Below are 15,000 nucleotides of genomic sequence, written 5' to 3'. Positions count from 1 at the left end.
CCATAGAGTAAGGGTTAGGGTAAATATTTGTTATGTGTATAGAGGGTAAAAATAGTCTTGCAGCTGTACTTATTTAATTTACTTTTGTAAATAACACTGTAGTGCACCAGCTATGCTTGTATAAACTACTACAGATATATTTTAAATTATCTATAGAACTGATTTGTATAAGTCATTCAATTTAAAAGAAAATTTAAATGGTGAATTCTGTTTGCTTCCAAGGTGTTGCAGGGATGACACAACTAGATGAAAATCGGAATGACGAGTTTGTGAACAGAAAGAGACCTGCAGACAGGGCATTTGATGATGATCTTGACCAGTATCTGAATGAAGATTTCATGGAAAATAGTAAGTCAGTGACATTTTTTTAATTTACCATAAGATTTGAAGTTTTCTTTTGTAAAGATAGACATTATCATGTTGGCTTGCTAAATACTTGTCTTTTTACTATTACAGGATAACTGAGGACTAAAGCTAGACAATATAACCTACTAGGTATAATTTTGCTAGTATGTTTCCAGGGCATCATATTACAAGAAAGTTATATATTTTCAGGAAAGAAGAAGCAAAAGTCATTACTCCCAAGTTTAGCAAAATCTAATAATTCCAAGGATATTGCTGAACATGAGGCAGATATGGACTTGATCAACAGAATCCTTGAAACTAGAAAAGGCCTTCATAGAACTGAGTTACTTGATGCAGTACAAACAGTCAATGTTTGTGAAAGGTAAATTTTCTTGTTTGTTTTATCCTTTTCACTTGTATCAAATTGCCAATTTCTCAGTCATGAATGTAGATCTATGGTATCCAGCTTATAGAAAACTGAAGGTTGCTTACAATTTCTGTAAATATGTATTGATGGCTTTTATACTGAAAAAAAATTACGATATGTTATTGACATTACCATTCCTGTATTGCTGATTTGAAAATGCAGAGGGCAAAATGATATCTAGATTGTAAATACTTGCTTTTATTGATGTTTTCTTTTTCTTTTCAAGACCCAAGCATGAAGCTCGGATTTACAAGCGTCTTCCTGATGGAGCTTTCCAGGCTGTTACAACAGAGGCTGGTAAACGTTACTACTTAACTAAGATTGAAGAAGATGAGTGGGACAGTCAGGTCAAGTCCATAACTGCTTCTCAAAAATCAAATTGTCTCTTAAACATACCCTATTCTCAGCTGAAAGCCCAAGCAGAACAGGAGGTAGTGGCACATTTGTATTTTTTTCTGCACTTTGTTACATTATGCTTTTATTTCACAAATAACTTCATGTTCAGATGCTGATGTAGGCAAAAATATTGAATACAATTATTAATGTGTCTATGTGAGCATATAGTCTTGTATCCTGTTTTATCTATTCTCAATTCATGTATCTGTTTCATCAACATATTTTTCCTGGTATTCAGCTAGTTTTCTATTAAGAGGACTGTATATTTTTTTCTTTATATTTTTTTTTTTTCAAAGTAGCAGCTTCTGCTCTTTTATCCTTTTATTTCAGTCTTTAGGAATGACCAGAGTTATACTTTAATTATGAAAGTATTGCTGAAGGTTTGAATTACTGCCGGGGGCATTCCAGCCTTGCAAGTTGTAATGCCGGGGCTCTCGAACGCAGAGGCCTAAATCAATTAAATGATCGACGCCATATGACGGCACCCTGCGAACGGGCCTTGAATGCGCGGTACCCGTGGTGTACCACCCGTCCAGAGAGGGTTAAGGAAACCTGGGATTTACTTTTTTTCGTATTTATTTTTTCAAAGTAGCAGCTTTTGTTACTCATCCTTTTATTTTTATCTTTTGGAAGGACCAAAGTCAGGCTGAAGGGTTTTGATTATAAAAGTCTTGCCAAAAAGTTTAATTACTTAGCCAGTCTTCAGATGAGTCAGCATTTATCGCTGGCAGAAACCAGGCCACCTCGTGCATATAGCCCGGGCAAAGCGATGTCTTCACAAAATCTCTCTGAACTAAACTTTTAGATTTTGGAAGTTTCCGAATATAGCAAATTAAGTTGAAAAAAAGATAAAAGGATAAAGAAGTACTCCTTGATAATTAGCTGAAGATGTAATTTTTTATGTATAAAGCTGGGACAGGACTCATTTTCAGGAAAGCAGTGATTCATGCTAGACTTTGGCTTTTTTGAATTAGAGATACAACTCCAAAAAAAAAAGATAATGTACTCTTCCTTTGATACTTAGCTTAATCCACTCACGATGGGGGTATTCCATCCTTGCATGTGACAATGCCAGGGCTCTCGAACGCATAGGCCAAAATCAGTTAAATAAACAACGCCGTATGGCGTCACCCAGTGAACGGGCCTTGAATGCGCGGTACCGTAGTGTACCACCCGTCCAGAGAGGGTTAAGATGTAATCTTATCTATAAAGCTGGGACAAGACTTATTTTCAAGAAAGCAGTGATTCATGCTAGACTTTAGAATTTTTGAATTAGAGATACAATGCTCCAAAAATTAAAAGCTTTTGTATAAATTTTTTTTATTGAGGAAAATATTGAAAAATTTGCCACAGCATTGCACTAACTATTGCTTTCCTTATAGTTAGTACGGGTGCAGGTGTGGTCATTCTTAACTGGTTCTTTCCTTATTTCATATACATGTTTTAATTTTGTGTAATATGTGTAATGGGAAATAAGTGGAACAGGAAATGTATAAGCAAAGGAAAGCAAGGCCACAAAATGTGGATAAAGACTCAAGTTTACCCTTCCCTTCAATTTACTCCTTGAGTGCCCCATACACGCTCAAGGGTGTATGGGGCCTGAGTAAGGATGTGTCACCCACACACAATTCAGTCCTGCCTAAGGGCAAACAGCTCAGTTCTTGCAAGACACTGCAGATTAATCATGACCTCTCCCATGGATGCGCACGAGTTAGACCTACTTGCAACTGCAGTCTGATAGTATGGTTTACTAACACCAGTTTTATGGGTACAAATAATACAGGTATTATTCTCCAAAGACTACACAAAACCTGGAAGAGTAGATGTTTGGTATAAAGAAAGACTAGATTTAATAATGGAGCATTTATTTAAAGCCCTATGACATTTCATGTTAGTATCAAAGACCATTCATGCATTTAAACTGAAAAAGATCATTATGATTATTCTTTGTTTCTCTCAGAAACTTAGGAAGTTTGTAAGAAATAAACAAGATAAAATCTCTTCTTGACTATTAGACATGATTATGGTAAACTGCTGAGTGCTTTTGAGAGATGTGGCTTAACTCATTAACGACAGGTGACAAGATATCACGTCAAGTAGTGGCAGGGTCAGCCGCTGGGGACGAGATATTTCGTCGCGTCTATCCTCCTGGCCGGCGTTCCGGATGATTGGGCATATAGCGCTTGGCCGCGGCCAGTGCAGACAAGAATCCAGAGTCGTTAGGTTTATGCATTTGAAATAACCCGGTGTTTCCACCATTTAGAGCCAAAATAGCCCCATCATTAATGGGTTAACCCATTCGCGCTGGTTGACTTGCTATTACGTCTGGTGGTTTTTGGGTCAGATACCAGGGACGAGATATTTGGTCAAGGCCGGCATGCTGGGTGATTGGGCGTACGCACTAACCGCGACTAGAGCGGTTAGTGCGGCAGAAAATGCGGAGGCGTTAGGCTTATGCCCTAGAATATTTCGACCATTTAGAGCCATAATAGCCACGTTGTTAATGGGTTAAAGGCTGCCTCATGTGCTTATAGACAGTCAAACAGGCCTAACCAGATGTTGGCTGGACAGAGCTATAGCTACAGGTTCATAAGGCAGCCTTTCTGGTGGCCTGCTCTGGCCGCCTCAACACCTCGTACACACTCAGTTTTGCCTGAACAGTCCTGATTTGTGCAGACAGGTATGGGGCCCTTTCAAAATTCAATGGTGGCTAAGCAAGCTAAGGGTACCTTGTTAATCTAACATTCTTAACCCATTCACGCCGGGGCGGAATTTCGCCTACTCCCGATAACGCCGGGAAGATTTCAAGCGCGCAACCGTTCGTGCCGGGGTGTTTTCCCGCTGCGCGCGGTCGCTCTGACGCTCGCAGAGCGTTTTTCACCCACCCTATCCTTATGGTTTGCGTGATTGCGTCTTAAGTGTAATCATGTGTAGAAAGTAGTGCTATGTTCAGAGGATGTATATCAGTCGAAAAAGATGTTATAGCACTGTTTTTTTAGTGTTATTCTATTGAACTTTTTCCATATTCTTTACTCCTATGTTGTAATACCAATGGGAAGTGGAAGCATTCTTCTAGTGAGGTAACAAACATAGTTTTTTTTTTCAATTTTTTTTTTCTTCCTAAAAGAAAAGAAGAGAATATGAACAACCATACATGTGCATACAAGTGAATGCAATAACAGCAATGTTTTTCAAGTGTCATTTTCTTTTAGTGGGGCAACAAAAAGATGTTATATAATTTTTTTTTTTTTTTTTTTTTATTCCTCGGCCAATTACAATTGATTTTACGATAGTCTTTCGACTCAGATCATCATATTCAGCAAATCAGAAACAGAAATCACCATGCCGTAATCAAGATTACGTATGTACCTGAGACGTCATTCATATTACGTTATATCCCATTTTCTACTATTTAGAAGGATAAACTAAAGTAGCTAAGACAAATCAAGTATGAAAATCGAATTGTACTAAGAATAATCTATCATTCTAATGCGGACGTTTCAGCACGTCGCTACTGGCCTCCCGGCGCGCGGGCCGAAAATGTAGCACGTGCCAGGACGTCACCCGGGTCCGGGGCTTTTTTCGACCACGTGTCAGCACGTCAACCGGCGCGAATGGGTTAAGAAACAAAATAGGTGATTTTTGTTAAAAAAACAGAATATACCAAACTTGCTGTGTGATGCTTACAATTTTATTGACCCAGTGTTAATTACATGCTGTCATTCTTTGCACAATGGGTAATTTAAAAGCAATAAACAGAGCCTGCCATCAATCTCTAAATCTTTATCTTTATCTTTATCTTTATCTTTATCCATTGCGGATGGGGGATAGATTCGCTTGCCCAGTTTCCTGGATGGGTTTTATTTCAGAGCTTGAAGTATCATAATTTGAATCTTCCCACTCTCTTTCAGTCGTTCATTATAAAACTAAAGCCATTTTTGTTTTATTTTTTGTGTTTTATTGTCTTTTGAGACTTAAATATGCCATATGACAGGCTAAATCAAGGCTACAGTTGACTAAAATTGTAGTATATGATCCATATCAGCTCATTATTTTCTTTATACTAAGTATGATAGAAGTATTGCTGTCCTGTCTTATGGGAGGGCAGAAAGCAACTTTCTTTATTCGTATTTTTGTGCTGTCATGAACAAATACGAAACATATAACCACCTACAATGAAGATAACATGAAGAGGTAGGGAAGAGGAAGGAAACCTGTCCTTATGAATGTGAGTGCTACAGTAAAAGGCATCCCTATTGGCACAGGAGCACGTTTTAGACACTGGGTATGGTTTGAGTCAACTTCCTCATCTCGTTCTGCCTACAAATCCTTCATCTGTGGTACTTTAGAGCAAGAGGTCATCAACTTGCTGTGTGCCATTGCTCTCTAAAGATAGCGCTTGCTAGAGACCGTAGATGGGTGCCATTCAAGGCTCTCTCTTATTGGTGCTAGAAGAAAGTGATGCTATCCAGGTTTTGGAAGTAAGGTTTGCTCAATATTATGGTAATTATAATAATTATGACTGCAATTGCCATCATCACTCACTCCTTACTCATAGCACAATAAAATAGCACAATGATCCAAAATCCCCAAACGTCATGTACGTCATGACATCCGTCATCAGGCCAAAGCTCCTGTGTCATGTATGTTGTGACACCCGTCTGCAATGGGTTAATATTACACATTACAATAGTGCAGTCTAGTACCAAACTAAAACAAGTTTTTAAAACAATTCTATGGGGGGTAAACTCCTTATAGAAACTCAGAGTGACTACACAAGCTTAGTGGAATTTGTTGGAGTCAGAGTTATGCAAAAAAGTAAAAAACATTCATAGCTAAAATTATGAACAAATAAATGTTTTTTCTTGCACATGCAAAATAAAAGTCTTATCTTGGAAAAATACTCAAATTTACACAATAGTAATCTTAACCCATTGGCAGCGGATGGCATAATTTGCTGCAAAGGCAGAGTCGGTCATAGACGTGGATGGCACTGTGCCAGACATGTAAACCAGCCATCCTACTGCACAAACACTTATTTAATACCGCCACCAATGGGTTAACTGATGTAAAGTCAAGTAATCTGAGAATATAGCCAATTCATGGGATTCTAAGTTCCCATGGAAATTCTTAGATAGGCTTAGTAAGGTTATGGGATTTACTTGAAGTGGCTTGCAAAATGATTTTGGGTCTTTTTTTTTGTATAAGGTCCTATTAATTTTTCCCTTTAGCTGTCATATTGTCCGGTCAATCTTTTTTCATCATTTTTTTTCTAGATTCTCATTTAGTAGAAAACTACTTGATTCATTTTTCCTCATCATTAACATAGTTGCTATAGCTGTTACATCCATACTGCATTTACAGCAAATTCGCCAGGATGCAAGAAGAGCAAGGAGCTTACAAGAGGCTGAGGACTCTGGTCTGGAATCTGGTGTAGAAGATGAGGAAGTAGTGAAAGATACATTGTGGGTAGAGAAGTACAAGCCCAAACAATATCTGGATTTGCTTAGTGATGAGGTATGTTTATGTTGCTTTTTTAACTAATATTTATGATTGAGTTGAAATTCAAAATAAAGAATGGAAAGAGGTGAGTGAGTAAGAGTTAGTAAGAGTGCATGAGCAATTAGGAGTGTGTATATGTGTATATGTGTGTGTGTATGTGTTATTGTCATGGTGGGAGTGTGATTGCGAGTGCGAGTGGGAAAACGAGTGTGAGTGGGAATGGGAAAATAATACAGGTCCACATTTCTTTATTCGATCTTCTGAAAACCGAAAAGTTCTGAAATCAGACATTTTATTTTGTGGATTGTGGGGTGTCTGTCATCTCTACATAGCAAGCCTGTTTGGTGCACAAACAGCTGCTCCAACTCCACACCCACTCGCCCCTGTGGTGGTGTGACCCAGCACCAACAGCCAGAGTGACCTTCGCTTTTTGTATGGCTGTGCCGGCCATACAGAAAGTGAACATCATCACACTGGGTGATCGTGTGCACAGTGATCTGCTGTGGCCAGAGCCAAAGGGTTTAGGCCTGCACGTTTAGCCTGATCGGATTCAAAACTGTCTTGTCGTTATCGGGTTAATTTCACTCTGAAAATGTCAAAAAGAGCTGCAGATATCCCTATGGGTAATAGTAGTCTTTATTATCCTACGTAGTGTAAATATCATTTTTTTTTGCCGGGGCTGTCACCTTCATTCTGAAATACAAAAATTCTGAAATCCAATACACAACAGCTCCAAGGGTTCGGTTAGCCCATTGATAGAGGATGGCATGATTTGCTGTCAAGGCATCATCGGTTGTAAATGCAGATGGCACTGTTCCATACAACATAAACCTGCCACATACATATTTTATTAAAACCGCGACTAATGGGTTAAGGGATTATGGACTTGTTGTGTGTGTAATCGTGGAAATGTCCAATATTCCAACAACAGGAAAAAACATTAGTGCTAGAGTTTTTCCAGTTTCATATATGAATAAGCAACTAAAAGATGATGTGGAATTTTATTGCAGTCAACAAATCGTACAGTGCTACACTGGGTGAAGCTCTGGGATAAACTGGTCTTTGGTGTTGAAAAGAAGCAAAAGCCTAAAGAAGAAAAAAGGAACCCACAAAATGGTATGAATAATATTTGATCTTTACATAAACATGAGATGTTGCAAAGAATGCCTGATAATTTGTTTTGAAAAATTATACTTATAGGTCAGGGGGAAAAAAACAGAACTGACTGCCTCTGTTTTACAGATAAACCCTTCAATAAATTCCAGAAGAAAGGCCCAGAAGTTATTGAAGAACTAGATGAGCAAAATCGACCTCAGCAAAAGGTTAGTCACCCAAAATATTCCTTGAGTTATTGGCTTAGCATTTTAACAGGATAGAGACATACAATGTATTAGTAGCATATTCTGTAATAACTATATCTCAAAGATTTCTCATTGTTAGCTTGAGTAACTGACACCTTGATGCTGGAAACAGGCACTGTCCACCATGGTTTTGTTTTATTATTATTATTTTTTTACTTGTGGTTCCACAAGCACTTAGTCATCAAGTATTAAATTACAAGGCCTATTTAACCTCACCTATTAGTCCTTTATGCTACTTTTGCTATTGTGATTAATGCTATTTTTAACACCTAAAGACCACAAAACTTTCAGTTTGTGTAGGCCCCCACATGCAAAACAGACCTGATTTTTCAGATTTCACTGAGTCAAATTTTGGTCTTATGTATTTCAAGAGCCTGATGTTACACACCAGAAAATGTATATTTCATAGTCATATGAATAAAGTGGATAAATTCAAGGAACAGTCTAAATAGATGAGGTTAAGTATACATAGTAATTGACTCCTTGGTGACCAAGCCCTTACAGAGCCATCTATAATGGGGTTAGGGGATCAGTGGATGGTACATACAATCCCTACATAATATATGGATGTAATTGTAAAACATCACATCTGCTTTTAACCCCTTCAACACGAGGACGTGTATACTGCATCCTCGCAGCGCTTGCGTCAAACCCGAAGACATGCATACTGCGTTCTGGTGGAATGGAGTTTTCTTTCTTTCGGATACTGTACGAGATCTTTCAGAATAGAGGTTGGATATGATACGATATATTACTTGATTTTCATTATTGTTACATAGGAGTGGGATTTGCTTATACCAGGGGAGGCATTGATGGACCCTGCTAGCAATCATTTTATTATTAATTTATGGAACATTATGTAAAAATATAAAACTTATTATGATTAGTTTACCATACTACAACCGTTTTTTTTTGTCATCTGAGTGAGGCCTCTCACCAAGGTCATTCTTTCCATCTTCCTCCCAACCCATGTAAATAACTTATCACATGCATATGGGGGAAGAGGTTAACTATGCATATTTTGATATATAACACATGATGATTATGTTGAGGTTTTGGCTTTAAACTTGTAGAGGTTTTGGCTTAAAACTTGTCATATTCAGTAGCGACGTTTAAAATTTGGCGCGCGCCGGCAGCTCGGATACGGTGTGAGGGGCGTTTTCTACTGCCCGTAGTGAAGGGGTTAAAGACAGATATATTAGATTTGCCTAGTGATCATGAATAAAAGTGTTCAGAAAAGAATTATAGTATGCAATAGTATCTATTTTCAGGTTTCTATACTTGCTTTTTCAATTTCTATTTTATCAAAATAAAACTACATTTGTTCCTTTCAGTGAATAATAGATGACTTTATTGCACAGGTAATTCTCCTATGTGGTCCTCCTGGTTTGGGCAAAACTACTCTGGCTCATGTTATTGCAAAACATGCAGGGTACAATGTGGTGGAAATGAATGCAAGTGATGATAGATCAGTTGAAACTTTTCGAACGAACTTAGAAAATGCTACATCTATGAAATCTGTATTGGGACCTAACCCAAGACCAAACTGTTTGATCATTGATGAAATTGATGGTGCACCTGCGGTGAGTAAACCTTATTTTTATGTATAGTTTTAACTTTTTGTCTTATGTCTCTGGGATATTAGGTTACTAGACTTATTAGTAGATTCATTTGCAATATTGCAAAAAGAAATAGATGTGCAAAATTACTTTAGTGATTATTTGTAGAACAAATGATAGGCTAAAGCTAGGGAGAACTTCCTATCAGGCAAGGGTATCCCTACTGTATCAGTGTTCCATTAGGACACTTTGTTAAATCTGAACAGGGAAATCCCATGCATAAAATTAAATCAGAACATCAAACATAATTAGTACTAGTATATAAAATAATATTTCTCATATGTAAACATAATGAAAGAAGACAAAGGAAAACTAGAAAAAAAAAGATCTTTGCCATAATGGATGAATTAGTGTTAAAATATGTTGTTTCTGTGTTTAAGAAGTAGAGGCAAAATAGTTTTTTTGATTTTAAAGTAACACTAAGAAATGAACTACAGGATAAATGAAGCTTTGTATGTATAATAACTAATAGCAACATCAAAGTATAGTTAGTAGCTGCATTAGAATATTCAAAAGAAGTGGACAGACGTTTTAACAGTACGTGAATGATTTTGTCATATGTAGATTGTTTTACATTTTTATTTTGGTCAATGTTGTTGACAGAAATTGGACTTTTCAGATTTCTGTTCATGTCCTGTTTGTTTTGCTTACCATGACTAGATATTAAGTGGATATTTTTCTGTTATGGCAGCCATCAATTACCCTCCTTGTGAACATGCTGCTAGGGAAAGATACTGGTGGGAAGAACAAGAAGGGCAAGAAGAAAGAAGTATCAGCAATGCTTCAAAGACCTGTGATCTGCATTTGCAATGAGCTTTACACTCCTGCCCTGAGACCACTTCGTCAAATTTCTCTTGTAATACAATTCCCACCAACACACAGCTCAAGGTTTGTTACTTCAGCAGTTTCTCTTATTCAGACAGACTCCCATGCTTGGCCTCCTCCATTTGAATCCCTGTTCTTATCCAGAGTCCTCTTCATGAACAAAATACTACTGTTTATGACTCTTTGGCAGCTGTGTTAACCCACTCACGATGGGGGCATTCCAGCCTTGAATGTCACAATGCCGGGGCTTTCGAGTGCTTAGGCCTAAATCAATTAAATGGCTGGCACAATATTGTGCCACCCGGCCACTGGGCTTTTGAATGAGCGGTACAGTAGTGTACCACCCGTCCAGAAAGGGTTAAGGGAAGTTCTGTCTCTTAGGTTTTACTCTTTATGTCTGTAATTTCCATGCATGATCTCTTTAGACCTCATTTGTTTTAAAGAAGGTATCTTACCCAATGTTTTCTTTACCAGACATGATCTTATAGGTCTCTATTTAACCCATTTGTGCTGATTGACATGTTATCACGTCAGCATAATAATTCACTCTTTCCGAGTGATGTCCTAGAATGCCGAGATCTCTCCCTCAAAACCTATCTTTTATATCGTTACCTGTGCACATAATCATAGGAGTTCCATTTTTATAGACAGATTTTTATTCATTAATGAAAATAATTTTATTCATTTGTGAAAACAAATACAAAAACCCTGATTATCACCCTGTTGATATGTAGGTGCTGCATGGCATTGCACTAGGAGAGGTCTTGCACTTAGTCACTATGCAACTTTCTTATCGAGCCAGTAGATGAGGCATTATGCATAAATAAGCCCCAGCGGGAATAGGATAATCACGCCTTAGCTCTCTTGCCTCTAGTAATGTAATTTTCCTCCTTCTTAATCTTCCTAATAATATAAATTTCTCACACCAGCTACATGCTTAGCGGTTCTCACAAAACACTTTCTAACTCGTTAATATTTTTTTTGGTATAGGTTTGACATGATTTATATCTTATGATTAATATCTATGAATCTAGGGTATAACAGTTTAGATTTGGATAGATGATGGCTTTCAACTAAAATAGCATATATTTATTACTGTGATTTTTATTATTTCATTTTTATCTCTACATGTATATGCAAAGTATTATAGAATACAGTCAAATATATCTATGGAAAAATATGTATATTTGGCAGTACCACAACAATTATACAGTTCCAGCAGCTTTTTTCATTACTAGTAATATTGTATATTCTATTCAGGCAAATAAATTTGATTTAGGATTTTATTATATTTAGTGTCTATTGCTGTAACACCTATAGAGAAACCTGTGATTCTGAAGGTACTATCACATGAGGGCAAATTTTCATATACTACAATCTACTGGCCTTCCGTGAACATTCTTCAAATTTGTATAGATCAGCATGTGCAAATGAAGCTAGTAATATAGTATGATTCCATTCAGGCAAATAAAGTTCATTTAGGATTTTATTATATTTAGTGTCTATTGCTGTGATTCTGAATGGCCTATCACATGAGGGTAAATTTTCATATACTACTATCTACTGGTCTTGTACTTTCTTCCAATTTGTATAGATTAGTGTGTGTACTTGAAAATGGCTTGCAAGCTATTCAATCTCTACTGTCTACAAGAGTCAAATGAAGATCTTTGGTTTAGATATTACAAAAAATACAAAAATACCAAGTCCAAGGACTTTTCAAATTATTATTGTATTATGATAAAGAATGATAATCAATATTTTTCAGACTGGCTCAGAGACTGTTAGAAATAAGCAGAAAACACAGATTGAGGGCTGATCTGACAGTTCTTATGGCACTATGTGATAAAACAGAAAATGACATACGTTCCTGCTTGGCATTTCTCCAGTTTGTAAGGTAAAGAGTGTGAACCTGAAATTCATTTGTTTTTTAGTAAGTATAAACAATATTTGTTTTTACAGTGATATAACATTAAGAATTTATTTATATTTTTTATTGGTCAAATGCTATTCTGGGCCATTTGTCATTTTATTGTCCTATGAGTAAAGAGTGAGTGATGATGACAATTGCAGTCATAATTACCTATAATTGCCACCATATTAAGCACCATATTAAAAAAAAAACCTAGATGGCACCGCTCCCTTCTAGCGACAGCAGGAGAGAGAGCCTTGAAGAGCACCCATCCATGGTCTCTAGCAAACACTATAGTTATAGAGCGATGACACAGCAAGTTAAAGACCTCTTGCTCTAAAGTACTGCAGATGAGGGATTTGCAGGCAGAATGGGAAGAGGAAGGTGACTCAAACCATGTCCAATGTCTATGATGTGACCCTGTGCCAGTGGGGATGCCATTTACTGTAGCACTCACAGTCATAAGCACAAGTTTCCTTCCTCTTCCCTACCTCTTCATGTTATCTTCTTTGTTGATGATTATATTTTTCATATTCATTCATGACAGTACATAAATACAAAAAAATAGTTGCTTTTTATCCTCCCATAAAACAGCAATACTTTTATGATACTAAGTAGTTTAAAAAAAAAAATCAGCTTATATGGACCATATACTACAATTTTAACCCATTCATGCCAGGGGCATTCCAGCCTTGCAAGTTGTAATGCCGGGGCTCTCGAACGCATAGGCCTAAATCAATTAAATGATCGACGCCATATGATGGTACCCTGCGAACGGGCCTTGAATGCATGGTACCTGTGGTGTACCACCCGTCCAGAGAGGGTTAATCAACTTCATCATTGATAGAGCCTGTGATATGACAGATATGAGTCTCTAAATACAGTAAAACATATATACCCCCTGTCTGCAGTAGGTTAAGCAAAATGGGTTTCATCTAATATCCAAAACCTAGATGGCACCACTTTCTTCTAGGACCAGCAGGAGAGAGAGCCTTGAATGGCACCCATCCATGGTCTCTAGTAAGCACTATCTTCATAGAGCGATGGCACACAGCAACCTCTTGCTCTAAAGTACTGCCTATGAAGGATGTGCAGGCAGAATGAGAAGAGGATGGTGACTTAACCCATTTGTGCCAGTTGATGTCCGTTCATGTGCTCGGAAAATATTCCCGGACCCGGCTGACGACCTGTCGAGTTCTGGGCAGGGCAGGTGTGATGAGCTGAAACATCAGCAATAGAATCCTAGGTTGTTCTTAAATATAATTATTTTTCATATTTTCATAGACTCTTTTACTTTAGATTAGGTGTTTGAATGTCACAAAATGTGATATAACGTAAAAAAAATGATGTCACAGAAAACTACATGATATTGATGACATTATGGTAATTTCTGCTTCTGATAGGTTGAATGAAAAGATCTGAGTCGAAAAACTATTGTAAGATCAAATATGATTGGCCAAGAAATAAAATATAATAGAAAATTGCTAATATAAAACTATTTTTATTTTCTAGATTACCAGTAATATCATGACACGTACATACTCGTCTGTACATGTATGATTATTTATATTGTTCTTTTTGTTTTGGAAAAAAAAAGATTAATAAAAAACATTTTTTGATGCTCCACTAAAGGAGTGCTTCCACTTTCCATTGATATTATCACTTGGAAGTGAAGAATATAAGCAAAGTTCAATAAAATAACAGTAGATTGTATTGCTATAACATGTTTTTTGACTAAAATAACTCCTCTGAACATGGCATTATTTTTTATGCCTCTATGTTGTAGAAGCAATCATGCAAACTATAAGAATAGGGTGGATGAAAAATGCTCTAATAGGTTCATTGTGGCCCTGCGCAGTGGGAAAACTCCCTCTCGCTACTGTTATCTTCCAGGCGAAAATACGTCCCGTCTAGAATGGGTTAAACCGTGCTCATTGTTTATAATGTGACCTGTGCCAGTAGGAATGCTTTTTACTGTGGCACTTACAGTCATAAGTATAGCTTTCCTTCTTCCCTACCTCTTCATGTTATCTTCATCATGGATGGATTTATTTGTTGTATTTCTTCATGGGAACACATTAATATGAGAAAAAGTTGCTTTTTGTCCTCCCATAAAACAGCAATACTTTTATCACAATGAGTATAAAGAAAAAAATCAGCTTATATGGACCCTATACTACAATTTTAATCAACTACAACATTGATAGAGCCTGTGATATGACAGATATGAGTCTCTAAATACAGTAAAGCACAAATATTAAAACAAAAATGGCTCTAGTTTTACAATGAGTGACTGAAAGAGTGGAAAAAGTCAAGGCTCTGAAATAAAACCCACCCTGGAGACTGGGGAAGCAAATCTATCCCTGCCCGCAATGGGTAAAACAAGACACGCACGCACACTGCCACTGCCACTGCCACTCACAGGCACAGTGCCACTCATGCACACTGCCACTCACACGCACACACTGCCACTCACACGCACACACTGCCACTCACACGCACACACTGCCACTCACACGCATGCATGCATGCACGCACACACACTGACACATACGCGCACACACACATAAACATAAACATAAACATAAACATAAACATAAGGAAAATGAAAATGAT

At 37.3% G+C, this 15,000-nt stretch overlaps 1 protein-coding gene across 1 annotated transcript in view; it reads left to right on the top strand.

Annotated features, from left to right (window-relative positions):
• LOC122247048 (chromosome transmission fidelity protein 18 homolog) overlaps positions 1–15,000 on the top strand; it is a 41,233-nt gene that overhangs the window by 1,718 nt on the left and 24,515 nt on the right. Inside the window, exons 3-11 of the mRNA XM_086553459.1 lie at positions 223–348; positions 556–727; positions 999–1,203; positions 6,533–6,685; positions 7,681–7,786; positions 7,913–7,992; positions 9,393–9,614; positions 10,342–10,538; positions 12,241–12,369. Of these exons, the coding sequence (XP_086409585.1) occupies positions 223–348; positions 556–727; positions 999–1,203; positions 6,533–6,685; positions 7,681–7,786; positions 7,913–7,992; positions 9,393–9,614; positions 10,342–10,538; positions 12,241–12,369 (1,390 nt within the window). The remainder of the gene's footprint in view (positions 1–222; positions 349–555; positions 728–998; positions 1,204–6,532; positions 6,686–7,680; positions 7,787–7,912; positions 7,993–9,392; positions 9,615–10,341; positions 10,539–12,240; positions 12,370–15,000) is intronic.

Source organism: Penaeus japonicus, unplaced genomic scaffold (assembly GCF_977035675.1).
Source record: "Penaeus japonicus unplaced genomic scaffold, GWHDUDI00000001_assembly GWHDUDI00000028, whole genome shotgun sequence".
NCBI classification, from domain to species: Eukaryota; Metazoa; Arthropoda; class Malacostraca; order Decapoda; family Penaeidae; genus Penaeus; species Penaeus japonicus.
The sequence above is the reverse complement of the archived record's forward strand: the minus strand, read 5'-3'. Positions and strand labels throughout refer to the sequence as shown.